This window comes from Lissotriton vulgaris, chromosome 5, assembly GCF_964263255.1.
Source record: "Lissotriton vulgaris chromosome 5, aLisVul1.2, whole genome shotgun sequence".
Classification (NCBI taxonomy): domain Eukaryota; kingdom Metazoa; phylum Chordata; class Amphibia; order Caudata; family Salamandridae; genus Lissotriton; species Lissotriton vulgaris.
The window spans coordinates 184,307,859-184,334,795 of NC_141693.1; the positions used below are offsets into that span (position 1 = coordinate 184,307,859).

Genomic DNA, 26,937 nt, shown 5'->3' on the forward strand with positions numbered 1-26,937 from the left:
AATATTAATTTCTTAATAATTATTTAATCAATAATTAATTATGTAAATTGTGTAATAATTATATTTGGACATTATATTGTAGGTGTGAGTTGTTGGATTTGTAGGGTTATAGGATGGGAAGTTAATTAAGTAAATATTAAATAGCCATAAATTATTTATTTTATTTATAATATGTAATTTAATTATAATTAAGTAAATTGCTTAATAAATATAATTTGTATGTTATATGTTAGGTGAGTGTAGTTGTGTTTTAGTGGGATAGAGTGGGAATTTATGCAAGTCATAATTAATTAACAATTAATTATTCATGTATTATTAATTATTTTATTTATGACTAAAAATGTTAATTATGTACTATTTTTTTTAAATTATATTTTCAATGTGGGCAGCTAGGTATGTGGGAGTATAGTGTGGGAATGTAATTAAATAGTCAACTAATAACCTTTTTTATTTGATTATTATTTAAAATATTTAATTAAGTAAATTGTTTAATTGTTTTTTAAATGTATATATATATATATGTGTGTGTATATATATTTATAATATACTTTTATATTAATAGTTGTATATTTTGTTTCAATTAATACATATTTTAAAATATGGTATGTGTCTGAAGTGAAGTACTTTCTCTTCTGCTGCATGGGCTGGAGGGGAAAAAGTTAATTTAACCCCTCCTGAGTCCAACACTTTCCCTACTGTTGCACTGACAGGAGTGGGAATAGTAAACATTACCCCTCGGAGTCCAACGCTTTCCCTACTGTTGCACATACTGGTGTGGGATTAGTGAATTTGACCCGTTTTGAGTCCAGCACTTTCCCTACTGTTGCACAAACTTGAGTGGGGAAAGTAAATCTCACCTCTTTGGCGTCCAACACTTTCCCTAATATTTCAGAGTCTGGAGTGGGAATAGTATATTTATTACTCCTATAATTTAATAGATTTGGTAATAGGTAATATTGTTTCAATATATATTATTAATATGTGTTCATGTGTTTCATTTTCTATTTTCTATTATTTAGTTGTAAACGTATAATGACATTTTTATTTTTTCAACTTTTGGCAGTTTCTTTATTACATGTTTTGCATTATATATATATATATATATATATATATATATATATATATATATATATATATATATATATATATATATATATATATATATATATATATATATATATATACATATATATATATATATATACCTGTTAGATTAGTACATTTAAAATAAAATTTGAAAATCATAATATAAATTAAAATTAATATTATTTAAACCTATTTAATTTGCATTATATTAATGTTGCATGTTAAAATATTTACTATTTTTAACTATATATGTATTAAAAACGCTATTTTTGTGTATATTCATTCAATATTAGTGTAAAACAATATTCCCCCCCCCCCCAATATTTTTGTAGTTACCTTTAAAAGTATAGAGGGACTATATTTTTGACAATGATATTTAGAACTCTATATTTCTGTAGGTCGACATTTGTGGTTTAGATATTATGTCATAGATCCTGAACAAATATGTGTCCCAAAAATCAAGCGTGATAAGAATTTGCCTGGAAAAACTGAAGCAATTACTTGAAGGGTTTCCATCTTGAACGACTAATGCCCGATTAACTTGTTAACAATAATCTAGTCTTTCTATCTGGAGGGTTTCTTGAAGTTTTTTTTTACCATCATGGAGCTGTGAACCAAACAACTTGGCTCCAAGAATTTTAAATGGAAGAAAGAAGCTTATTGACAGACAGATAGTAATCTTATGTTACAGGGACTGGTCTTATAAAGTGCAACGTATGTCACCAGTAGGGATTCTTGGCTCCATAACTTTTAAGCCACTAATTTCTTTCGCCAAGACAATGACCGAGAACTTAAAGTACAAGGATCATGGCTCTTTCTCTCGAATCAATTGTAGTCTCACCAGGCTTACTGATCGAATAGTACGTGTATTCTATTTATGAAGTCTATTGCAAGTCAAAAGTGCAACCAGAAGCCCTGTAACACGACCGGCTAATGTAGCTCCCGGGTGGCACAGCTTGAAAACGTCTCCTGGCAATTAGTCGAAAGTACTCTATTTTTGAGGAAGTCGATCACCTTTGCCTCACCACGGTATCAAGTAATGTACTTGAACTACGCTCAAACTTGAAAAAGGCCAAACGGAAGTCACCTCTACAGGCCCAATTTACAGTAATGACAATAGCAGGACAGTAGAGTAGCCAGTGTGTCATGGGCCCTAGTGCAAGGAAAGAATGAAATGGGCTCTCCGGCTGCTGTTTGAATTCCAAAATACAGCAATATTCAGAGCTCAGCGGGACCCTCAGTCCTATGGTCCCGGTGCCACTGCACCTGCTGCCCCAATGTAAGCTAAGTCTATGTAGTGGGATGACTGTCAATAACAGTGATACTAACATTTCTTTGCATGAGTAGAAATGAACGATGGCATGCGGAAACCTAGATGCCCATGGGAGGTTAGATGATGTATCCGATGCAAGGCTAATAGAAATGGCACACAGCACGGGTACAAGGAGTTTCACAGCCACAGGCAAAATTACATTTTGCCATTGGGATATTGGTTTTCCCCAGTGTCTCTTTAAAAGTGAATTTTAAGGCAGGCAACCACTAACCCACAGATAAAACTGGTGGGCCTACCTGCAAAGGGTAATTGTATATATCTATCTGTCTATATCAGGGGTCTCCAAACTTTTCTGTAGTTAAGTCAAGTCAAGTCAAGAGATTTATATAGCGCGCTACATACCCATAGGGTCTCAAGGCGCTAGAGGAAGGGTGGGGAATTACTTGTCGAATATCCAAGTTTTAAGTTGTTTTCTGAATGCTAGGTGGTTCTGAGTAAGGCGAAGGTGAGTGGGAAGTGAGTTCCATGTTTTAGCTGCCAGGTAGGAGAAGGATCTACCTCCCATGGTGGTTTTGTTGATGCGAGGTACAGTGGCAAGGGCTTGGTTGGAGGATCTTAGCTGACGGGAGGGGGTGTAGAAGGACAGTCGTGTGTTAAGGCATTCGGGTCCAAGTTCGTAAAGTGCTTTGTGTGCGTGGGTTAGGAGGCGGAAGGTAATCCTCTTATTTACGGGGAGCCAGTGGAGGTTTTTCAGGTGACCAGAGATGTGTTCTTTACGCGGGATGTCTAGTATGAGCCTGACTGAAGCGTTCTGGATGCGCTGGAGTTTTTTCTGGAGTTTTGCGGTGGTACCGGCGTATAGTGTGTTTCCGTAGTCCAGGCGGCTCGTAACCAGTGCGTGGGTGACCGTTTTTCTATTTTCGGTGGGGATCCAGCGAAATGTTTTTTTGAGCATGCGAAGAATGTTGAAGCAAGATGATGAAACTGCGTTGACTTGTCTGGTCATCGAGAGTGAGGAGTCCAAGATGACGCCCAGGTTCCGTGCGTGGTCTGTCGGGATGGGTGCTTTTCCAAGGGCTTCTGGCCACCAAGAGTTATCCCAGGCGGAGGGGGAGGTGCCTAGGATGAGGACTTCTGTTTTGTCTGAGTTCAGTTTCAGACGGCTGTGCTTCATCCACTCGGCTACTTCTTTCATTCCTTCGTGTAAGTTGGTTTTGGCGGTGTTAGGGTCTTTGGTGAGTGATAGGATCAGTTGAGTGTCATCCGCGTAGGAGATGATGTTGAGATTGTGTTGGCGAGCGATGGCCGCAAGGGGGCTCATGTAAACGTTGAAGAGGGTGGGGCTGAGTGACGATCCTTGTGGCACGCCGCAGATGACTTCAGAGGCCTTTGACTTGAATGGTGGGAGGCGGACTCTCTGGGTTCTTCCAGTGAGGAACGAGGTGATCCATTCCAGTGCTTTTCCTTGGATTCCTACGTTTCTGAGGCGCTGTAGAAGGGTGCTATGGCAGACTGTGTCGAAGGCAGCGGAGAGGTCGAGGAGGATGAGGGCGACTGTGTCTCCATTGTCCAGTAGAGTTCGAATGTCGTCTGTTGCTGCGATAAGTGCGGTCTCAGTGCTGTGTTTGGCTCGGAAGCCGGACTGTGAGGGGTCAAGGGATTTGTTGGTTTCGAGGAAGGAGGCGAGTTGGTTGTTGACAGCTTTCTCGATGACTTTGGCCGGGAATGGAAGAAGCGAGATGGGGCGGTAGTTTTTGAGTTCGGTGGGGTCAGCTGTGGGTTTTTTCAGAAGGGCGCTGAGTTCTGCGTGTTTCCAGCTTTCCGGGAAGGAGGCGAAGTAGAGGGAGCAGTTGATGACGTCTCGGAGGTGTGGAGCTATGATGGAGTCTGTTTTGTTGAAGATGTGGTGAGGGCATGGGTCAGTTGGGGATCCTGAGTGGATGGAGTTCATCAGGCGGATGGTGTCCTCAGTGGAGATGGGGTTCCAGTCATTAAGGATGTTCAAGGGGGGTGAGGGTGCGGCAGAAGGTTGGGTGGGTTGGTCTCCGGGTTGGTTGTCGAAGCTGTTGTGGATGTCTGCAATTTTGTTGTGGAAGAAGGAAGCTAGGGAGTCGCAGAGGGCTTGAGAGGGAGTGATGTCGTTGGAGTTGGCTGAAGGGTTGGTAAATTCTTTGACGATGTTGAATAATTCCTTGCTGTTGTGGGCGTTGTTATCTAGACGGTCTTTGAATGCGGCTTTCTTGGCAGACCGGATTAGTTGGTGGTGTATGCGGGTGGCGTTTTTGAAGGCGTCCCTGGTGCTGGTGTTTGGGTCTTTTTTCCAGGCCTTCTCGAGGGAGCGACAGTGTTTCTTCGATTTCTTAAGATCATCGTTGAACCAGGAGGCGCTTTTGCTGCCTGGTTTGCTTTGACGTTTTTTCAACGGTGCTAGGATGTCGGCGCTGTTGGATATCCATTGGGTGAGGTTAATGGCTGCTTGGTCGGGGTTTGAGGAGTGGACAGGAGGGTTTTGAAGAAGCGATGAGGTGATCTGGTCGATGGTGATTTTGTTCCAGTTTCTTCGCATGGTGGGTTGAGGATGGTTGTGGATTGTGGTCTTATTGTATGTGAAGTGAACGCAGCTGTGGTCCGTCCAGTGAAGAGCTGTGGTGTGACTGAAGGAGACATGTTTGCTGGAAGTGAAGATAGGGTCGAGTGTGTGACCAGCAATGTGGGTGGGGGTAGTGACCAGTTGTTTGAGTCCGAGGTTGGCAAGATTGTCCAGAAGGGTGGTGGTGCTGCTGTCGTTGTTCTTTTCCAGGTGAAAGTTGAGGTCTCCCAATAGAATGTATTCTTCGGAGGGGAGGGCGTGTGGGGTGATAAAGTCAGTGATGTCGTCACTGAATTGTGCACGGGGTCCTGGAGGCCGGTAGAGGAGGGTGCCTCTGAGGGTGGTCTTAGGGTCGGTGTGGATCTGGAAGTGGAGGTGTTCGGCGCTGGCAAGGTTGGCGTCAGAGCTGGTTGAGATGCGGATGGAGTTCTTATGGACGATAGCGATGCCTCCTCCTGTTTGCTCGATGCGGTCCTTACGGATGATCTTGTATCCTTCCGGGATGGCAATGGTGATGTCTGGGGCTGAAGAGGCATTCATCCATGTTTCTGTAAGGAAGGCGACGTCCGGAGAGATGGTGTCGAGTAGATTCCAGAGGTCGGTGGCGTGTCTGTGGACCGAGCGGCTGTTGAGCAGGATGCATTTTAGGTGGTTGGTGTCAGGTCTCTGATTGGTGTTGGTGGATGAGGGGCTGGTTTTGGTGCCGTCGAACTTGCAGGAGTTGCAAGAGAAGGGTCCATGGGTGAGTCCAGGAGCGGCTTGGACGCAGTTGGGGGAGCGGCCGGGGTTAAGGGCTAGGAGGGTGGAGGCGTCGTAAGTGATGCGGGAGGGCTGGGCATTGCGAGGGCCAGGGTGTCTGGCGCTGGGCGCGGTCTTGGCGCGGACGGGCGTAGACGGGCTTACCTTTGGCGCACCTTCGGCGCGGCCGTAGCGCGTGGACGCTGCACGTTGGGACATGTGGCATATATGGAGAGTGGAGGGGGCGGAGGGTGGGAGGGGCAGCAGGGAGGCGGTAGTGTGGCTGAGGGGCGGGCCAGGGGATATCAACAACAACAAAATGGAGGGTCAGAGGGAAAGGCAGACAGGGGCAGCAAATACAGAAATAAGATGAGTGAGCAGCACAATCTGAACAAAAGCGCTGTTTAAATTAAACACTATCACAAACGATCGAGTGAGCAGTATTCTGAAAATCAAATGCACAGACAAGCCAATAATGATCCCAACAGCTTGAGCGAGGTCGCGCTGAAATGAGGCAGAAATTAACAGTGGCGCTATGCGTGTGAGGCGCTATAATGCAAAGGTAGCAGCAGTTCAGTTTACAGCGCGCTATAACGATACCAGGGAGCGTTACAGCTGATGCACAGGAGGAGCGTGGTGGAGCGACCGTTCTGAAGCTGGTCCAGGTGGTCACAGTTAGGCTGGGAGAGAGGAAGGCTCGATGAACGTGGGTGGGAGGGGCAGCAGGGAGGCGGTAGTGTGGCTGAGGGGCGGGCCAGGGGATATCAACGACAACAAAATGGAGGGTCAGAGGGAAAGGCAGACAGGGGCAGCAAATACAGAAATAAGACGAGTGAGCAGCACAATCTGAACAAAAGCGCTGTTTAAATTAAACACTATCACAAACGATCGAGTGAGCAGTATTCTGAAAATCAAATGCACAGACAAGCCAATAATGATCCCAACAGCTTGAGCGAGGTCGCGCTGAAATGAGGCAGAAATTAACAGTGGCGCTATGCGTGTGAGGCGCTATAATGCAAAGGTAGCAGCAGTTCAGTTTACAGCGCGCTATAACGATACCAGGGAGCATTACAGCTGATGCACAGGAGGAGCGTGGTGGAGCGACCGTTCTGAAGCTGGTCCAGCTACTGCTGATCAGTGAAAATCATTGTGAGCACACTATGACAGGGCTGCCATGTGGTCTTTGGGGGATATGAACATGTGTGCGTATGAGTGAGATATGTGTGTAAGAGTGACATAGAGACTGTGTCATATGTACTTGTGGCCCAGGACTTACATTTTGCGATATGTGGCCCCTTTACATGTATAACACAAACGGCAGAAAGTTAAATGGCAGAACATTTTTCTAAATATGGAAAACATTTCTACACTTTAAATTTCTCCAACTTAAAATATTGCCTGCATTTTTCACTTATAAATATGGCACTGTATTGGAAAAATTAAACTGAATAGTTAACTCAGTGTATACAGATTCCATATTACTCATCATTTAAATGTTCTCCCATTTCCACGTGTCACATTTACAAACACCAAGGGGCACATTAGGATGGCGGGCAGACTTTGTCCCCCCGCCATCCAGACGCAAAAATGGACCGCCCGCCATAAGGGCGGAGGTCCCGTTTGGGCCATTGGGATGAGCCCGCCACAGTGGCGGGCGCATCCCGTATTTTTAACATTGCGGTGGGCGGTGCTGATAGCACCGCCCGCCGCAATGCTGTAAATGCACGTCAAGCAGTTTAATGTACAACGTGACAGGCACCGTACGGTGCCTACCACTTTGTATATTGAAATGCAGGGGGTACCATAGGTACCCCCCATGTGCACCCCCCCAGAACCGCATGCCTTTACGTGGCGGCGTTGCCACCACGGAAAGGCATGTGTCCGGCACCATTTCGGCATGGTCAACTTGTTGACCGGGTGGAAAAACTCTTTTCCGCATGGTCAACTTGTTGACTGGGTGGAAAAGCAGAAGACGGTCTTTCCGTCTGCCGTGGTCCCCCCCACCATAGTAATATGGCGGGGAAAATGGGTGGCGGGCGGTGTGGATGTCGGGCAGATCGCCACCGCTATGCGGGCAGTGGCGATCCGCCCGACATCCTAATGGGTCGACATCCACCCGACATTCTAATGGGGCTCCAAGTATCTTGCCCCCATTCGTCTGTAGCCATATTTATAACTGTCCTCCAGCCAGTCGGAACCGCACTGTAATACCCTATGTACCGCGTTTCCGCCGACGGGTTTATGATGTCGGTTTCCCACAGCCTTTTTGTGCCGGCCTTTCTGACACGGAAAGGATGTCGGAAAGCAACTTTGTGGGTCCCCAGCAGGGACCCCTTGCCTCCGCAGTCTACGGTTGGTGGTCAAGGGGGTAACTAGGGTATCCCCCTCTAAAACGCTGCACTGTGTGGCAGGTACCATGGTGTGCCTGCCACAAGGTGCAGGTTTTTAACTCACACCTATTTCTCTATAGGAGCTTGTAGTGCGGCTGGTTTATGGCCCAGACACAAGTTCCCATAGAGAAAAGTGAGTATGCGACCGAACAGTGTTTGGTCGCATTGCAATCAGGCGGTCGGAACTGCTGACCGGATGTCGGTCAGTCCCGAGAAGGTGTCGGTCGGAGGCAGCTCCGACCCACATCGTAATAGGCCTTTTTAATGTTTCATAGAAAAAGTTTTCAATGGATCACTTATACCTGATCGTTCACAGAGCAAGCACAAGTCGCAGGAGAAGACACCGAGAGGCCTGAATTACGAGCCCAACAGTCCCCTGAGGAAGCCCACAAAAGGGTATACAAGTTATAGGTAACAATAACCAGTAACGATTAAAGAGCAGGGCCGGACTGAGACCAGCATCCAGCCCTGGCAGGTTGCTTCTCCACCGGACCTGGTAATGGGAGGGGAGGGGGTTGTTACCCGCAAAGCACTGCTACCGCTTTTCTTACAGAGGGCCGATTTTGCAGCGCTGCTACAAAATCGTCACTCTGTAAGAAAAGCGGCCCCCTGCGGCCACAAAACCGGCCCCCACCCCTCCAGCCCACCGGGGAAATGCCCGGTGCCCGCAAATGCCAGTCCGGCCCTGTTAAAGAAGAAGGGTAAGTCATTGAACTAACCCCATAAGGCTGCTGATCTAGCAACCTCACTTTCTCTAAAGCCCTGAAAAAAGTCCCCCGAGCCGGGCTGTGCACCGATGGGGCTGAAACATGTTGACCGCTCACATGGACAAACTAGTGCGTTAGATTAGTAACTCATCTCCATACGCACCACTTTGATTTTACTTTTCCACATCTCCAATTAATTAAAGAAGGTTCATACTTGGAGAAGTAGAGAATTTTAACTCACCTCACCTTATCACTTTTTTCATCACTGATCACTACTGCATTACCAGTAGGTCTACCTCCAGGTGGAGTATTGCATATACACAAAAAAACCCGATGATGATGCTGTTACGTGAAAAAAAGTCGGAAAATCAAGATATACCGCCACAACGCCTTTGAACATGAATGAGGGTTTTTTAAGAAGGCCACTATACCCGACCCTAGTTACAGAGATACAAGTGATCCATTCTCTCTTGATTATTGATTCTCGTTTGGAAGCCGAATGGATCTCAGTTTCTTCCTCCCTCCCTTGATCGAATACTACAAAAAGTTTTCTTCACTTAAAATGTCTTCTATTTGAAAAAATGACACATTTTCAGTTATAAATATGGAACAGTGTCTAATGGCCACTGGGAGCATAAGGCTTGCTGCTTGTAAATGCAAGGTAACTTTTCAGTTTCATTTTCTCCCATTCAAAAGAATTCAGAAATATCATTTTATTCTCTTCAATATTGTATCCGCATAGGAGGAGGAGCTACGACAGCAAGCAAGATGGCTGCATAGTCTCCCGGCTCCGCTGACCTCCGTCTTACGCTCCAAGATCCTGTCACTTATCCTGATTTCCTGCCCCGGATCCGTGTATGTGAACTGATCCTCACTCCGATGGTGTGATCCCGGGGTTTTTCTGACATTGTGGAGCTGAGTAACGTCGAGGACCGATTTGTGGCCTAACCCAGTCTGGAAGCCGGGGTCTCGAGTGCTGGCTTAGCCGGGTCTGAGTTGAACAACAGCAGACTGTTGAGGGCGGCAGGGTCCGGTCTCTGGAACTTTTAAAATTTTGGATTGCTTTGCTACCATCTGCAGCCTGGTGTTGTGTTGGAGGTGAGGAGACGAGTAAAGCACGGTGCTGTGTTGCAGGGGTCCCTGACCCGGAGGCCCGGCAGTTGCATCGCCGGCGCACCTTGGGTTGGAGTCTCGTCGCGCACGAATGCATGCTGACGGTTGGTCCCTCACGGCTCAGTCCTGCTCCGGCTGATCTTACCCCGGAGAAGGCGCCTCTCCGTGGGGATCATTATGCCTGAGGAAATATGGAACCGGGCGGAGCAGGCCCAAGATGGCCCGTCATTGCGGGAGGTGCTGGCGGCCCTAGAGGCACTTCAGGCGACTGTGGCAGCTCAGACCTGCGGCCTGTTGTCGGCGGCAGATGGACTTAAAGGACTGGGACCGGATCCTGAATCGATGCCCGAGACCCGGCAGCCAGCTTGCTTTTTGATCGACGCCCCAGTGGCGCAATTAGACCCCGTGTTGGAAGCTGTGCCTGCCCCTACAGTAGTGGATCTACTTGAATGGGCTGTGATCTGTGACTTAACTAATTTTTTGGAACCCCCGGTTTTGCAGCTGTCGGAACATTCAACTGCTGTCCCTATCCTGGAACCTTTTAATTGGTACTGTGAACTCTTTTGGATTGTGTCGAACCCCCTCCCCAGTCGTTATATCAAGATGGCGGATGTGATAATGCCTGGCTTCGGAGACGGGGAGAAACATCGTCAGTACCAGCTGCTTACTTTGGGATCTACTGTTCTTTTTCCATCTACTGAACTATGTTCCGACTACCTCTGTGTATCTTTTGACATTTTGATGATGGGGCTTTATTCGTCTGAGGGACTCGGCGAATTCGATCGACGGGGCCAAGGCTGAGACTGTTGTTTGTGTTGTTCATTGTGGCTTTATCGGTAACGGGAATGCTTCATTAGCTTAACGGAGTCCGGGGCAGGGTTGGTGGATCCCCCCGGGATGTTTTCTCAGTTTGGACTACTCGGATGTGACAGTTTTGGGGGGACCCCTTTGTTAGGGCGGGGGGGAGAGACCGGGAACACGTAGAAGATATCCCTCCTCCATTTCCCCTCTTGGGTGGGGTTTAATTTCTTTCTGTCTTTCTCTGGGTCTTTCTATATTTCGGGTCTCAGTTCTTGGGCGACAGGCACGCTGCTAGGGGGTAGGCCGTAGTCATCTGCAGGGGTACAGGGTGGGGGTTTGGGGGATGGGTGTTTTGTTTTTCGTTTTATTTCTATGGCCTTTTTTCTTCTTATCTTTCTTTGCCCTTTTCTTTTCTTCCTTTCCGGGTCAGTGTAATGGGTTCATTTTTATGGCCTTCTCTGCTGTTTCATATGTGCCTCAATTCTCGCAATGTTTCAGTACTACTGGGCGGACATTCAGCTGGCGCGAACTGTATTTGTACGCTCGCTTATCCTGCATAGTATGTTTTAACGCCGCTGACTTACACGAAGATGATTTAACTGTAGACATATGCTATTTCGCCCCCCCCTTTTTTCGTAACTTGAGATATTGTATGGCACCTGATCCTTCTAGCTTATATTATAAAATGGAACCTTTTTATCCTGTTTCCAACTTGATATGCTTTACGACGAGTACGTATGGTGGACGTGGCGACTCTGCTCCCCGGGATGCTGAGTCTGGGTTTTGATTGTTTTCTTGTGTTGCAACTGCTTAGCGGCCGGCCCTGGGGGTTGTAGGCCCGTGTTTGTACTTGGTTGAAATGTCAAATAAAGGTTTTCCAAAAAAATCCGCATGGACTTTTATTTAAGAGTTCTTCACCTCTGTCACCAAACCTGGCCCATAAATCTTACTGAGCACTGCTCATTATCAGGCTCTGCGATCTGCAACCTGATGATAATAATGTAAATAAACCCAGACTTCTCCTAATGTTAAAAGAAAAATATGATCCTGTTCTTATTTAACAATGAACTCATGGCTGTGAGCTACTTTGAAAGTGTTTGAGATCTACTGGCAGCTCCCAATTGAGCGATTGGAAACGCCTGGTCTATCTATCTATCTATCTATCTATCTATCTATCTATCTATCTATCTATCTATCTATCTATCTATCTATCTATCTATCTATCTATCTATGATATCTGTTCGCCTGACGATTTTCTACGCCCTCTATCGTGTGGATGCAGGATGTCAGATACAGTAAGCTCCACTTCCCCTCCATCCAGTTATATGCCTAAACAACCCACTTCCCCCAGAGTTAGGACATTGAAGGAAGATTGCATTCTCCTAAATGCCCGCTGGCTTATTAAAAATAGCATTATGTTTAGGGAATTCGTATCAGACAGGAAGCCTTCCCTGGTTTTTGTTACGGAAACTTGGGCAAAGGACTCTTCCGGTCCAGATCTTATTGAAGCAGTCCCAGAAGGATATTGCTTGGCTCGTCAAGATAGACTGGACCGGGTGGGAGGAGGGCTAGCAATTCTTTACAGGGATCACTTTCACTGCCACACTGCCTCTATCCCTGACCCCACGGACAGCTTTCAAGCCCTATTCTTTTCCATAAAAAGTGGCCAGAGAGCCCTCTTCAATGGAATCTTGGCATATAGCCCTCCTGGTCCACGTACTGATTTTGGACAACGGCTGCTCCACGTCCTAGAACCCTACTTTGGTCGGAAAGATTTCACGGTTCTGGGAGACTTTAATTTCCATTTAGAGAGGCACGACATCAAGGATACCATCTCCTTGCTTGATGCTATGTCAGCCTGTGGATTTGCCCAATTGGTTAAAGGGGCTACTCATCGAGCAGGCCACACGCTCGACGGAATCTTTTCCAATGACGAGAGGCTGACGATTAAGGACTCTATCTCTCTGTCATGGTCCGATCACCTGGCCGTTCCATTGGAGCTAGCTTGCCCGCTCATCCACACGTCCAAAAATATTCAGAGCAAAAAGGAATGTCGCAGGAACTTTAAGAACATTTTAAATAGCTCCTTTACCCTGTGGGCACTCAATCTGTCCTCACCTCAAGGGGAAAGTGTCTCTACAGCAGTCCTACAGTTTGAAAGGACCGTGACTGAGTCACTGGATGAATTAGCCCCGATTCAATTATGCCACCGAGCCAGAAAAAGGCCCTCAGCCCCTTGGTTCTCGGAACATCTTAGACTCCTCAGACAAGAAGTAAGGAGGCGGGAGCGACTATGGCACTCTGGATGGGATCTAAAGGATAAGGAAGCTCATAAGACTCTGCTGAGGAAATATATGGCTGAAATCATAAAGGCCAAACAAGAGCATTTTATGGCCTTGACAACCTCACTGTCCTCTCCTAAAGAGCTCTTTAGGGTAGTGGACTCCCTTATAAACCTCCAAACCCCAGATCCCGTAGTAGCATCCCAAGAGCTTTGCAATAATATTGCCTCTTTTTTCCAGGCAAAAATATTAGACATCTACTCTGCCTTGGAGCTGCAAAGATCTCTCATCAGTGGGCCTCCTGCCCTGGGGCTATGGACCATGCCCCTGCAGAAAAACTCCCTTTGGGAATTTTAGATTCTTTTCCCCATCTTTCTCTAGAGGATCTGGATAGCCTCGTCAATAAAACCAAATCTGGCTCCCCTCTGGATGTATGCCCTCTCAGGGTTCTTAAACAGTGCAGGGATACTCTCCTGCCCCCTCTGGTTGATATTATGAATAGAGCCATGAGGGATGGCCTCTTCCCCACCCAATGGAAAAACGCGGTGGTAAAACCTTTACTTAAAAAGGCCTCCCTGGATCCTGCGGTTCTAAAAAATTTCCGGCCCATATCACTGCTTCCAGCTCCAGCAAAGATGTTAGAAGCACATCTTAACAAACATCTTGCCGCTTTTGTAGAGAGCTCGGCCTGTCTTGACTCTTCCCAACATGGCTTCAGGAGGGAACACAGTACCGAGTCGGCCCTCACCATAGTGTTGGACAATATCCGCACTCGTGTCGATGGGGGCCAGACCACCCTTCTGATCCTTCTGGATCTGACGGCGGCCTTCGATACCCTTTCTCCCTCAGTGTTAACAGCTCGGCTGAGGGAGGTTGGGGTTCAGGGGGCAGCTCTAGATCTACTCACTTCTTTCCTCAATCATCGAGTGCAAAGACTGAAGTTGGGGGAGTACCTATTTGCATCCCTGCCTGTGCAATGTGGGGTCCCCCAGGGGTCGGCTCTTAGTCCGACCCTATTCAACATCTATGTGACCCCACTTGCCAGGCTCATCAGATCCTATGGGATGGAGATAGTATCCTATGCGGATGACACCCAGATCCTTGTCTCTCTCTCCCAGTCAGGCACCCCGACTGCCTCCAATTTTAGATCTTGTATGGAGGCAGTCGGTCAATGGATGATCCATAATTCATTGAAACTGAATGGAGAGAAGACGGAGGTGATGGTGTTTGGAGGGAAAGATGACATATGGTCATCCTGTTGGTGGCCAGACTCATTAGGAGTTTGCCCCACCCCTACCTCTTCTGCAAAAATTCTTGGGGTCATGATTGATCCTGCCCTCAACTTGGGTAAACAGGTCAGCAGAACCATCTCTACCTGTTGGGGCATTATCCACATCCTGAGGAGGATCAGGCACTACTTATCACTGCAGGCAAGGAAACAGCTTGCAGTTGCCCTCATTGGCTCCCGGCTGGACTACTGCAACGCGCTGTATGCGGGAATGAATAAAAGTCTACTGCAGCGCTTGCAGGTAGTCCAGAACGCTGTTGCCAGGTTTGTCCTGGATCTCCCCAAACGTGCCTCAGCTACAGCGGCCAGAAAGCTGTTACACTGGCTTCCTGTTGAGGACCGTATCCACTTCAAGACCCTATGTATGACCTATAGGGCCCTAGCTAAAAATAGTCCCACTGGTGTAGGATCTATCTTGTCCCGCTATATTCCCTCTAGGGATCTGCGTTCCTCTAGTAGACTTCTTTTGTCAGTCCCTCGATTCAGGAGAGCTAAATGGGGTGGCAGGGCTTTTTCCACCTTGGCGCCCAAGTGGTGGAATGCCCTCCCACTGGAACTAAGATCCCTACCCACTCTTCAGGCATTCAGAAGTGCTCTGAAGACGCATCTCTTTGTGCAGGCTTATCTGTAATGGTGTCATGCTTATGTTTATGATATGCTTTGTTAGGCGCCTTGATGCCTTCGGGTTATTGTTTGCGCGATACAAATTTTATTCAAATCAAATCAATCTATCTATCTATCTATCTATCTATCTATCTATCTATCTATCTATCTATCTATCTGTCTATCTATCTAGCTATCTATCTATCTAGCTCTGTATGTATATCGCTCGGGCTGCTATGCAACGTGTTTAAATAAATATTGACAAAGCCAATAGATCTTGCATAGACAAACCTTGTTGCCTTTGCCAATGCTCACTTTATTTGTTGCCTCTTGGCAAATTCACCATTTGTGGTGGAGGGACCAAAATCTGGCCCCCACCTAGCGATGCCACTGCCTGCCCTATCAACAAGTCCCGTCTCAGGCCCTTTGCAGCACGTTGGGGCTTTTTTGCTGCCATTTGTGGTGCCGCTCCTAGAAAACTGCAGTAATACATTTTCATCGAAAGGCAGTTTTATGTAAATTGCTGCTACAAATCCACTGGTTCTGTTAAAGGGGAACAGATGGAGCACATACCTCCGCTCTATTTGCCCTACTGCATGGGGTATAATTGCATGGGGTAATATTGCAAAACTGAAAGATTTGAGGTGTGCAAATGCACTTGCATCCAGGGGTAAATCCAGGTCAGTTTTTTCTGAATTAACTACTAACTCTGAAGAAAGGCTTAAATGTCAGTAACCCTGAAGAACAGAAAATGTACAGCCGAGACCAGTAAAGAAAAAAAATAAAGCACTCGCATGATGTATATTATCACCATAAATCTGCTATAGCAAGAAGTTATCTCCAGCCCATGCCTCAACCCCTGACAGCTAGCTTTAAAACACCAAGCCCACAGGAGTTAACACAGAAAAACACAATAAACTACCAACCCTCCAGAACACCAGGGAATGAAGCAATGTACAACCAATCATGAAAGGTTTCTTGACCATTGAGGGGGCAGGTGGTTATCGTTTTCAGGCAGTTGCCATCGCTAAAATAACTACACCTCTCACGATCAGCCGCGCTCCTCCGCTTTTGTGGAGGACCGTCGCCCCAGAAAAATGAAGGAGTAAGTTTGTGGAATTTCTCATTTGATATCAGATTCCTCAGATCGCTCAGAATCCAGTACTGGGATGAACTAACTGCACGTGGATTTAGAAGGAGAGATCCCTTAGAGCAAGTGGCACCAGGTCATATACGCCACTTTCCTGGTGGGGTTCAAGACGAGCACCGGGGCAAAGATGACAAGTGCGGTGCTGGTGGCCATGGGGGCCATACCTTCTCCCATCAACCTGATCAAATGACCAGAGCTAGAACGAGTGGCCTGGGGTCCTCTGAGACAACTTGATGTTTGACTTTACAAAGATGACACATTTGTACTCAGACAGTCTGTTTGAAATAGATCCACATGGCTTTTGCCAGCTCTGAATGCTGTCAATCAATACACAATACAGCAAATCAAAAATCTGAGCTTGGGAGGCAGACACTAGAATGAAGATGACTTCTGTCCCAGTCAAACATCATGAAAAAAACGTTCTTGCATTAAAAAAAGCAAGAGATTGAATCTCTGTGGTACCACCAGCCAAAAATTGCTGCCTGCCTAAACGTTATGTGTATGTCAACGGTGTCACCATCAACAGACACACACTAACAGCCTTTTAGGGAAAACCACTTTAGATCCTGGGACTTGTAGTTCGACTTAGCCAATTACATGTATAGGCCTGAAACTCCCAGGATGCAAAGCAAAGGCGGCTACTGAAAAGTCGGTACTAGTGTCTGGTGGCACACACATAACATGGGGGTCTAACGGCAGCTGTAAAATCAACTCCAGTAACTGAACTGTTTTTGAGTTGTTCTGTGTCACGGGTGAGTAGCACAGACAAGGCTGGATTTGTGCTTTGGATTCTGAAATATGCTGTTTTTCTTTTCCCATTACAACAAAATCCCAGCAGAGCAACAATGCTAAGATAAAACAGGGGTAAATAAGCTAAATACGCCTAACACAAGGCAAATTGTGATCCCTGTAAACACTACCACAGCAGAGCAGATAAACCAGACTACAAAAAAGCAGTGCAAAATGAGCCTTTCTGATATATTTGCAGCACAGAATACTGGATATAAAATATATCTTCCGCCCCCTTCTCCATAAAAACCTCATCTGGCCTCCCCCATCAAACTCACTAACATCATTTACTCATGCACCAGACAGAGCCACAATGTCGCTCACCAGTGACCACACATCTACACAAACCCAATCAGATGCAGGCCTGTTATGAAAACATTGGATAATACTGGAGGCAGATTGTGGGCTAAACATCAACAAACCCGTGCAATTAAGTTAATTGATCCCTGCACCAAAAACAAAATGTGTACTGCCCAGTCAGACTCAACAAATTCTCCCTTCCCTTCCAACAAAAACAGCCACCGTCGACTCTCCAATGACCTGCCGCCCGACAAGCATCCTTTCATCAGTGAGTGCGCCTGGTTCTCTCTCTGGCATTCAGCCCTGAGCCTGCATGGCCAATCAGGGAGTTGTTTTACTAGTTGCACGCCAGCACAAAAAGTGACAGGGTAGGCACTTCTCTGCACATTGAGAACTAACCTAGAACCTTGATCCGCAAGTACTGAAAAAATGTCACAGCTCATCGAATTTCGTTTCGCCCCGAACTTCAGGTGAGTTAAATTTATAAATCGCCCATACGCCATATTGCAGCTAATTGGGCTAAATTCAGCAGGACTCCTTAACAGTGGAAGACAAAACTCAGTACTTATAAAATGAAGAGATCAGCCAGGCTTTAGGCTATTTCCTAACAGGAGTGTGCATAGTCAGGAGGCCTTTAAAGCTTCTGATGTTCAAAAAAACATTCCACAGCAATTGCTAGAACCAATGGCAGGTTCAAGAGGAGTTGGATGGAAATAACTTATATCAGCGGCAAACCCCTTCCTATGGCTGCAGAAAGATCTTGAGTCTAAGCCGGTCTAGAAGATATGACATGTGCCGTGGCAGCGTGGTCTTTCCTTTAAAGAGAATTTAATTCTTGCCCTTTTAGACCTTATGCCATTGAAACCTGTGACGACCCTGTACTCTAGTCCTCTTGAAAAGAAACCTCCCTGCTCGGGTCTAAGCGCCCCACGGGCATCAGCGGTGGAGCTTCTACTTGAAGAATTTACCATGGGACTGGAAACAATTGAGGACTTTAACTTTTTGACTGGAGATGGAGAAAGAAACTCCTATGACTTTCCCTCGTGGACCCTCAAACTCCCATGAGTACCCATGAAGCAGCAAAGGGTGGTCTCAAGCTCAGACCACACACAACGGCTGAAGCCCTCAAGAGCTCAAGGTGGCTGCTTCAGATGCCCTGCTGTGGGCGTGAAGAAGCAGATCCGCTTATCGAAGAAAGATTCTTGTAATCTAGGATGGAAACTTCCATCAGGGAGAAAAGTAAAAACCTACTCTGACAGAGCATCACCCCTTCTACTGACCCCCAAAATTACACTCGTTGTCTACATTGTCTACTCCCCTGCTGCTATGTACTCAGAAGATACTAATACAACCCAGAAACATATGTGCTGTGTACGTTATGTTGCTGTTGGTACCAGAGAATCAAAACACCTTATGCGTATGTCACAGAACCGTCCTAACAATTCAAGAAGCACGCTGCTATGTATATTCCATAAATTACCCACTGTGTGCGACATAATCACCTCCTATGTACCTGAATTAATGTCTTGTGTTTAGCAAATTATCCCCAGTGAATATAAAAATCGTCCAGTGTATCCCGGAATGGAATTCTTTGGGTGTATATCCCTTTATTCCTAGTGTGCACTCTCAGTATATTCTGGGATTATTTCTGGAATTTCTCATGTATCACAGAATTACCCCATGTATGCCCTGTATCACTCTCACCCATGATATGTAGTTCTTGGACAAAAAATATCCCAAGAATCACCGTCCTGTATAAACGTATCACTGAACCACCCTTGTATATAAGGCATTGCAGACTCACGCCCTTCATGTATCCCAGAATAATCAATTCCCTGTCTAAAACTCACAATGCACATATGGGTATCTTCCCTGGATAAGAGAGTGGTAAATTACAACCACCATGTAAGTCAGAATAATCCTCAAAATAGACTCACACTTCTTGTATATAGACACAAAACGATTCACAGAATCGCTCTCTGGATTTGGGTACCACAGACTCTTCTACTTTGTATGGGCATCACGCCGCCATCTCTTCTACATGGACATCACAGCATCATCACCTGATTATGTACATCCAAGAACCGTCCCTTTTTATGAGCATCACTGTAACGTCCCCTTTCTTTGTATGAAATTCATAGAATCGTTCACTGTCTATGGGCATCACAAAATCATTCCTTCTGTTTGGGAATCAAAAAATAATCCATTTTATTTGGGCATCACAGAATCATCCACTGTTTATGGGCATTACAGAACCCTCCCTGTGTATGATCATCAGAGAATTATCCACCTTTTACGGGATCTACAGAATCATCCCCTATGTATGGACCTCACAGAAACGGCCCTATGTATAGGCATGTATAGTGATAAACACATAAAGCGTCTGATCCTGCTTACACTTGTAATGTGTGACATGGCTTATTCTACTTCTGAAGTTTTGTTGGGTTGCGATTCTAGCCTGAGAGACATTTGCAACAGGAGAAGTGCAGCTCCCTCCTGCTCGTTTATGCAGGCAACAAACTTGGTGATGAGGATGGGATCATCATAATCCACTGTTAACGGGCATGAGTATCACCCACTATGTATATCGGCATTCTTGATATACACTATGGAGCTCATTACAATGTCGGGCGGAAAGCCTCCGTCCGACAGTCAGACTCTTCCCGACCGCATTGGAGCCCTTCTGACCAACCAGGTGGGTTTAAAGTCCGACCGCCCAATTACGATGTTTGTGGTCGGAACGTGAACCGGTGTCTCATTCTGACATGGTTCCCACCAACTCGCTGAGTATTCCTGTCGGTCAGAAACGCACAGTAGCCCCCTTTGGACGGCGTTTTTGCCATCAGGATTACAATGTTGGTTTCCAATAGCCTTCAGCGATGGCCTTTACGACACGGAAAGGCTGTAGGAAAATGACTATGGGGGCCCCTAGCACCACGGCCTATGGTTGGTGGCTGAAGGGGTACCTAAGGTACCCCCCTTTAAAACGTTGCACTGTGTGGCAGGCACCACGGGGTGCCTGCGAGAGGGTGCAGGGTTTTACACACACACCCCATTTCCCCATAGGAGCCTGTGTTACGGCAGGTTCTCTGCGTAAAACGAGCTCTTGTAGGAAACTATAGGAATCCGACCGAACAGTGTTCGGTTGCATCGTAATCTGGTGGATGGAACCGCTGACCGCAAGTCGGTTGGTCCCGAATCCGAGACTGCATCGTAATGAGCCCCTATTTGTAGCTTGAAAGTTAAACAATTCAAAAGCCCGACTGAATCTGCAGCTCATGCACTATGCTAACAAGCAATAAAGTAGTCACCAATTAAGCTCACTTACAAAATATCTCAGTATCGGGATATTAATGTACCTCTTTTAAGTAACATGTTGGAGGGTGTGTGCCTCTCTCAGAACCACTCCTCTGTAACATCATAAAGACACTTTCTCCCCTCTGTCACATGGCCAAGATTTAAGTTTCCCTCCTGCCTCTATCGCTGACATTGACAAGTAAAGGGCATGGCCCTTCCGGCTACTACCGCCTGCACTGTGGCTCTCACTCAAAGTCTAATTTGACTCTAAAGGGAATATATCCTTTACCTTTTCAGTGGAGATAAGACACATGTTCTCTGCATTCTTTAAGCCATTCTTTTGGAAATGTAAGCCCCATCCACCCATTGAGGCAAGAGTCCCTGCCTCTGATTCCCGCAAGCGAGGTCAATGACACAGCAATGGTTGTGGTTGTAAAGCAGGCCTTACCCGGACAGGACACCCAACACCAAGTTGAGCATGAAGAAAGATCCAATGATGATCAGGGGGATGAAGTAAAGCCAGTTCCATGTGTTTCCTGCTGCATCATTTGTCTGAAAGAGAGGGAAGAGAGTGTCATGATCAATCTTGATACACCAGAAAGAAACCCCAACAACTGAGTAGAAGAGTCCCCACGCGCATGAGCAGAGAGTCATCCCCACAATCCTCAGTGTACAGCTGGAACCAGTGGAGTGCAGTGAGAGGAAGTGTGGTCAAGTGGCTACAGTGTTGACTGGAGCCATGGGGATGGAAAAACAGCAGGGCGAAACAGGAAGGGCTCTGGCAACAATCAGCTTAACCCGTTCCATGCTCGTGACGGAACTGCTCCGTCACGAGCCTCGGGTGGGCGGTGCTGGTGACGGAGTGGTTCCGTCACGGCCCGCTCGCCGCGCCTGTGCGGCGCGTTCTATTGAGCTGGCGGGGCCATGACGGAACTGCTCTGTCACAAGCACAGCCCACCCGAGGCTCGTGACGGAGCGTCACGGGTACGGGAGCGCCGCGCGGCCCCCCTCCCCCCTAGGGCTGCGGCAGAATAGCCGCCGCAGCTAAGGGGTTAAGCAAGGAATCCTGCAGGCACTGACTGGGGTGCACAATTTTAGGTCTGCCCTACAGGCAGCTTTAACTGTTTCACCAGCTCATGTAAACAAAGCAGTTCATAAATAAGACACCCATACATACATGAAGGGGCTTTCCATCAGCCTCCTTCATCCAACACTATTCATTTGTCATTCTCATTATGCTTCTAACCATCACAGCATACGGCACGAGGCATTGTGTCCGCCCATTTCAGCCACTGGTGCCTTGCACTCTGAGTGTTGGCACCTAAAAGGACGCGTGCTTCCGTGCCAGGGCTAGGGGACTAATACTTTACTTTACCAATCTTTTTTTTCTTCATTGTTTATTCTTTTTTATTTATTTTAGTAATTCTTGTATGCTTAAACTATGTCTCAATGAAACGGTAATTCACAGCCAAGAGTACCTAATTTTCAGGCCAATAGGAATCACATCTTCCTGTGATAGGAATTAACACTAAGCAGGCTTTCCACACCTGTTGCCAGGACACCTCAATGCTGAGAAGCACAAGTACTGTTCTATTAAAACGATATGAATAATTTGTTTATTGTCTAATTTTCTATTACTATTGCACCCATATGGCTTCCACGTTTAAGCGGCTGTAGATGGTTTTTTTTTCTTTCTTTTTATTTTGTGGAATATGCTTACAATAAAACTTTTTTTTAAATGTAATCAATGCTTCAGCTTGCTACGGCCAGACCTACTGCCTTTGAAAATGTTATTTTTTGTAATGGCCGCTCAACTGAGTCGCCCCTTGCTTTGAGCTATGAGGTCTTTCATTGCAGACTCCACAGGGAAGCCACCAGCACAAGTCACTCCTGCACCTATTGGGGGGTTCTCTCTCCTATCCCAAAGGAACTTTGCCAAAGACTCCCAGGCAGATATATGTGTGCTCTTAGAGAGGTTTTTTGCAGTGAAAGGGTGCAGAAGGCCTGGATCCAGGGCACAAGGAGGCTGGCGGGAGATGTGCAGCCGGGGGTCAGAGACCTTAGCATCAGAATATGAAAAATAGGTTTAAGAGCTATGTGTGCTGTCATTAACTATTAGCTTGTTTTTCATCGAAGCATGCGCGAAAATAAATACAGCAAGTGCTGTTTGATGCCCTTTGCTTCATTACTCAAGACATTAGATTGGCAAACAATATAAATTCGTATTGTCAATCCTGGAAATTCCACTATTTCACTGCAGCAACTTGAAAATCCAACTGGCACATGCATCAACGTAGGCTTTTGCGATTCCTTAATTTTAATTATTAAGGAATCGCAATTAAGGAATCGCAAAAGCCTATGCATGTAGGAATCACTATAAAAATAGCGATTCCTAAACATTCCTTAATTGCTACTCGCAAATTGATAGTCGCAATTGAAGAATGCTGCCCCATTTATTCCTATGGGCCTACAGGCACAGAGGAATGAATTGGAGATTGCATGAGCAATTTGCGAGTACCAGTAGGTACTCGCAAATTGCTCATGCATTTTCAAGGGTGCAAGGGTGTCAAAATGACACCCTGTTGCACCCCTGAAATTGATCTGTGCACATATGTGCGCAACATGGAACTTTGAAAAATGCACAAAAGTCATTTTCCAAAGTTTTTGCAAATTACCATGAAGTTCAACTTCATGGTAATTTGCTACTCCTATTAGAGAAATTGTTATTTTTTTTAACTTTTATGTATTGCATTTAAGGAATCTCAATTTGGAATCCTTAAATGCAATTGCAATTTAAGGAATCGCAATTTAGATATTCCTTAAATTGCGATTTTTGCATTTGGGGTGATGCATCCCAAATGCAAAAATACCGGTCGCAAAGGGGCGGAGTCTGAGAATCTACCCGTTTGTGACCGGTTTTTCCTTTGATGCATGTGCCTGCAAATGCTTTTGCAGATTTCCCTGCAGAGACGGGCTGCCTCTACGATGACAACCATACAGTACATCTATATCATAGCTATAAAGATACAGACCTCACAGTGCACAGACCCACAGCAAACCAACAGTAAACTCAGAATGTGTTTACTTCCAAGATTATTGCAGATCGAAGAGCCTCTGGGATGATATGCAGTCAGTATATGAAGCAGATAGAAGTTGATGAAGCACTGGTCCGTAAATCCTAATTCTCATATTGGGGGAATTACTACCTGGGTAAATATTCTTACGGTGAAGTCCAATATTATATTACCTTCCATTCAAGGTTTCACATTTTGGATGGAGATAAGATGTTCCAAAAACTTTTGAAGTCACAAGGTTTCATGTGACAAACGGCCAGATGTACGACCCTTCAATTTTACGAGTCGCAAAATCCATTGTTTTGCGACTCGCCATAGGAATATACAACAGTGTCTCAGACACTGTTTGTGATTCTCAATGAGGTCATTAATATTCATGAGGTAGGTCTCAATTTATATATTGCACAGACCAATTTTGCGGTCGCAAACGAGCCGATTTCCCGTTTGCAACAGCAAAAAACGGTAATACATCTGGCCCCAAGTCACCCACACAAAAACTGCTTGTAATTGGCATCATGTTTTTTTAACCAATTTTTTTTTTCATATCAAAACAGCACAACACAACATGTGATTACAGTAGTTTCTTGTGGTTAATACCCCCGCATGTACCAGAGGTAGCATATGGGTGAAATCAGTAAAACCATTTTTACATACGCGGTGCCAATGGGGAATCGAATTAGTAATTCACATCATGTTAAAAACATTGTGCAACTAACACTGTGTTCCAGGCACTCAACTAAATTGTGGTTTATTCTGAGTGAAGATTCTGTTTAAAAAAAAGATCACACTACCAAAAAAACGGCTATTACAAGGGAGTGGCACTTGGGAATCTAGGCACTGGGCCTGCTGCTTTTAAAGCCCACGTGCTACTACTCAAAATTAATTTATATAAATACCAAAAAGCACTCCCGGTCTACTCATTTATGATGAGGCATGATCTAACACCGCCTTGCCAATGGGTGGCAACAAGTGCTGCCTTTTGTCTTCCCCTTCGACCATTTGCTTTCTATTTACAAGGACAAAGCCAGGGCAGGGCCCAAACACATGTTCTTGACCAGGGCCCCACAGAAGCTTCTGACAGGCCTGCTGCTTACTTAAATAGGAGCCAAGGCCGACCCTAAAGCCCAGCAGCTGAAAGTTTTGCCTCGCTCCCAAACTTCAGAGGAAGAGGCTGGAGCAAGGCTGACAATGATCCAGCCGGAGGGCGCTGGCTGGTCTTTCAACCGACTGACAGACAGGCCTATTTAATTTCCTTCCTCAGCTGCTATCAGGGCCTGAGAATAAATGGGGGAGCAGACTAACACTGTACTAGGACAGGAGTGGCAGGTCTGGGTATTTTAAGTCCTCTCTTTCAGCCTTCTGTCTCAATTAGATGTATGTGAACTGGTGCAAAGAGAATGAGGCAGGAGGTGGGGCAGTACACACAACATCCACCTCTCTCCTGGCCAATTTGTGATGACCAGGTTAGGTCTGTTGCAAGGACTAAATACCCTGCATAGTTTAGACTAGTATACATAGGTTGTGTGTGCTTTTTAGTGCTGGAATATTTTTTTATAAAAAAATTATATCATGTTATAAACTAGTCAACATCATTTCGAAGATATATTATTTCTGCAACCAAAATTATCACGGATTGTTCTCAAATGTGTTCACCAGATGGCAGCAATGGATGATCCATTTACATTTACCAAAGCCTGCAGTACTTAGACTTTTAGTTAGACTAGCGTGGTGGGAAAATGTCCTTCCACAAACTCATTAGTGAGATTACAACCACCGCGAGTATTAGATCTCTTCAGACATCCATCCAACATACTCTCAGCAAGGACCGCAGTCGAAGTCTCAAGGTTACCAAACACTGGCTTCCTCAAACTGAGTCGCGGAAACATTTGTGCAGCCTCCACTTCATGCTAAGATGTTGGCTTCCCTGATAAACCCTCATATTGCTCAGAGACCTTTGGCTTATCCCTGCATAAGCAGTCAACAAACCCAGCAGCACCAGAGAACCCCTGCTGTCATTCTCCCTGAAGATGACTGGCACAGGTCTAATAAGGAACTGAACCACAGGTGTTAGCTATTTGTTCAGCTCAGACCTCACAACACCCAGAGCCACAAGGCGTAGCACGATCAACAGCAGCCATTCCACTGAGCGGCCTTTCAACAGAGCTTGCAATAAATGGATCTACTTGTCCTTGTATTTACCAGGCTAGTGATTCGCTGATCTCATTCTTCAATGACCCCGTAGTGCACAGATCCACAGTGTGCAACATGGACCACAGCAGCATCCCAACATGACCCATAGTCAGCATCCCACCAACTGCACCAGGTGCAGCTATGGCACTGAGCTCCTTCAATAGAATCAACTATGCACAGACCCACTAGACCTACCAGGATTCACAGAAGGGGCTCCACTGAGCGCTCTTCAAACAGACATCCCAATCTACGGATCCACACACCTGGACATGATCCGCAGCAGATGTTCGCCTGAATTATACTGTAGCATACCTCACAACACACAGACCCACTGCCGTGGGTCTTTGAATTCTTTTGTGGTTTTTCTTGTACAAACCTCCCATTATAAAGTTGCAAAGCATATTTTAACGTTCTTTGATAAGTGCAAAATCTTTCACTGTTTCTCTTTCATGGTTAAATCAGTTTTGGTAATGCATCTGCTCACCACATCTTCATTAATGGTTCGTTTTTTTAACTTTATATTTTTTTGCCGCTTTTTTTTCATATGGCACAAACTTGTCCCAAAGGCAGTAGAGCCATTTACAAGAGCACCAGAATACATTATACAAGAGCAAACTTTTTAAAATGTATTTCTTTATTTTTGGCTCAGGGAGAAAACGAGATTTGCCCAGAATCACAGGATGATGAGCCGACGTTAGGGCTCAATCCTGCTTTCCCAGTTTCAAAGTCCTCTGGCCTTTAGGCCACATCTCCTTCCTAATTTCCAGAACTCCTTAGTATAAAATCACATTCATTGATACATAAACCCCCAAAAACTTATACAAATGACAGATGATGTGTACATTATTCATCAATGTATAATTATTATCTGTGTATATCTTCCAGGATGAGAAACAGCTGCCTCAAGCTAAATTCGGAGAAGACAGGAGTCCTCATCCGGGGAACCTACCCTTCAGCTTGGCACAACACCTGGTGGCCCACCTCCCTCAGCAGCCCCCACCCCCACGGACTATGCTCGAAACCTCAGCATTGTACTCGACTCCTCCCTCTCCATGAACGACAGGTCAGCGCCATCGCCTTCAGCTGATTCAACACCCTCCGCATCCTCCTCAAGACTTTCAAATGGATCCTCCCAGAATCAAGGAAGACCGTCACCCATGAACTCAAAGCCAGCAGACTGGACTATGGAAACGCCCTCTATGCCGGGATCAACAAGTCTCTACTCCTCAAGCTTCAGAAAACACAGAACACCACAGCCAACTCCTC

At 45.8% G+C, this 26,937-nt stretch overlaps 1 protein-coding gene across 1 annotated transcript in view; it reads right to left on the reverse strand.

The window, feature by feature from the left end:
- Nucleotides 1-26,937, reverse strand: part of CACNA1B (calcium voltage-gated channel subunit alpha1 B) — a 1,091,759-nt gene that overhangs the window by 448,204 nt on the left and 616,618 nt on the right. Inside the window, exon 7 of the mRNA XM_086921120.1 lies at nt 20,856-20,959. Within this exon, the coding sequence (XP_086777246.1) occupies nt 20,856-20,959 (104 nt within the window). The remainder of the gene's footprint in view (nt 1-20,855; nt 20,960-26,937) is intronic.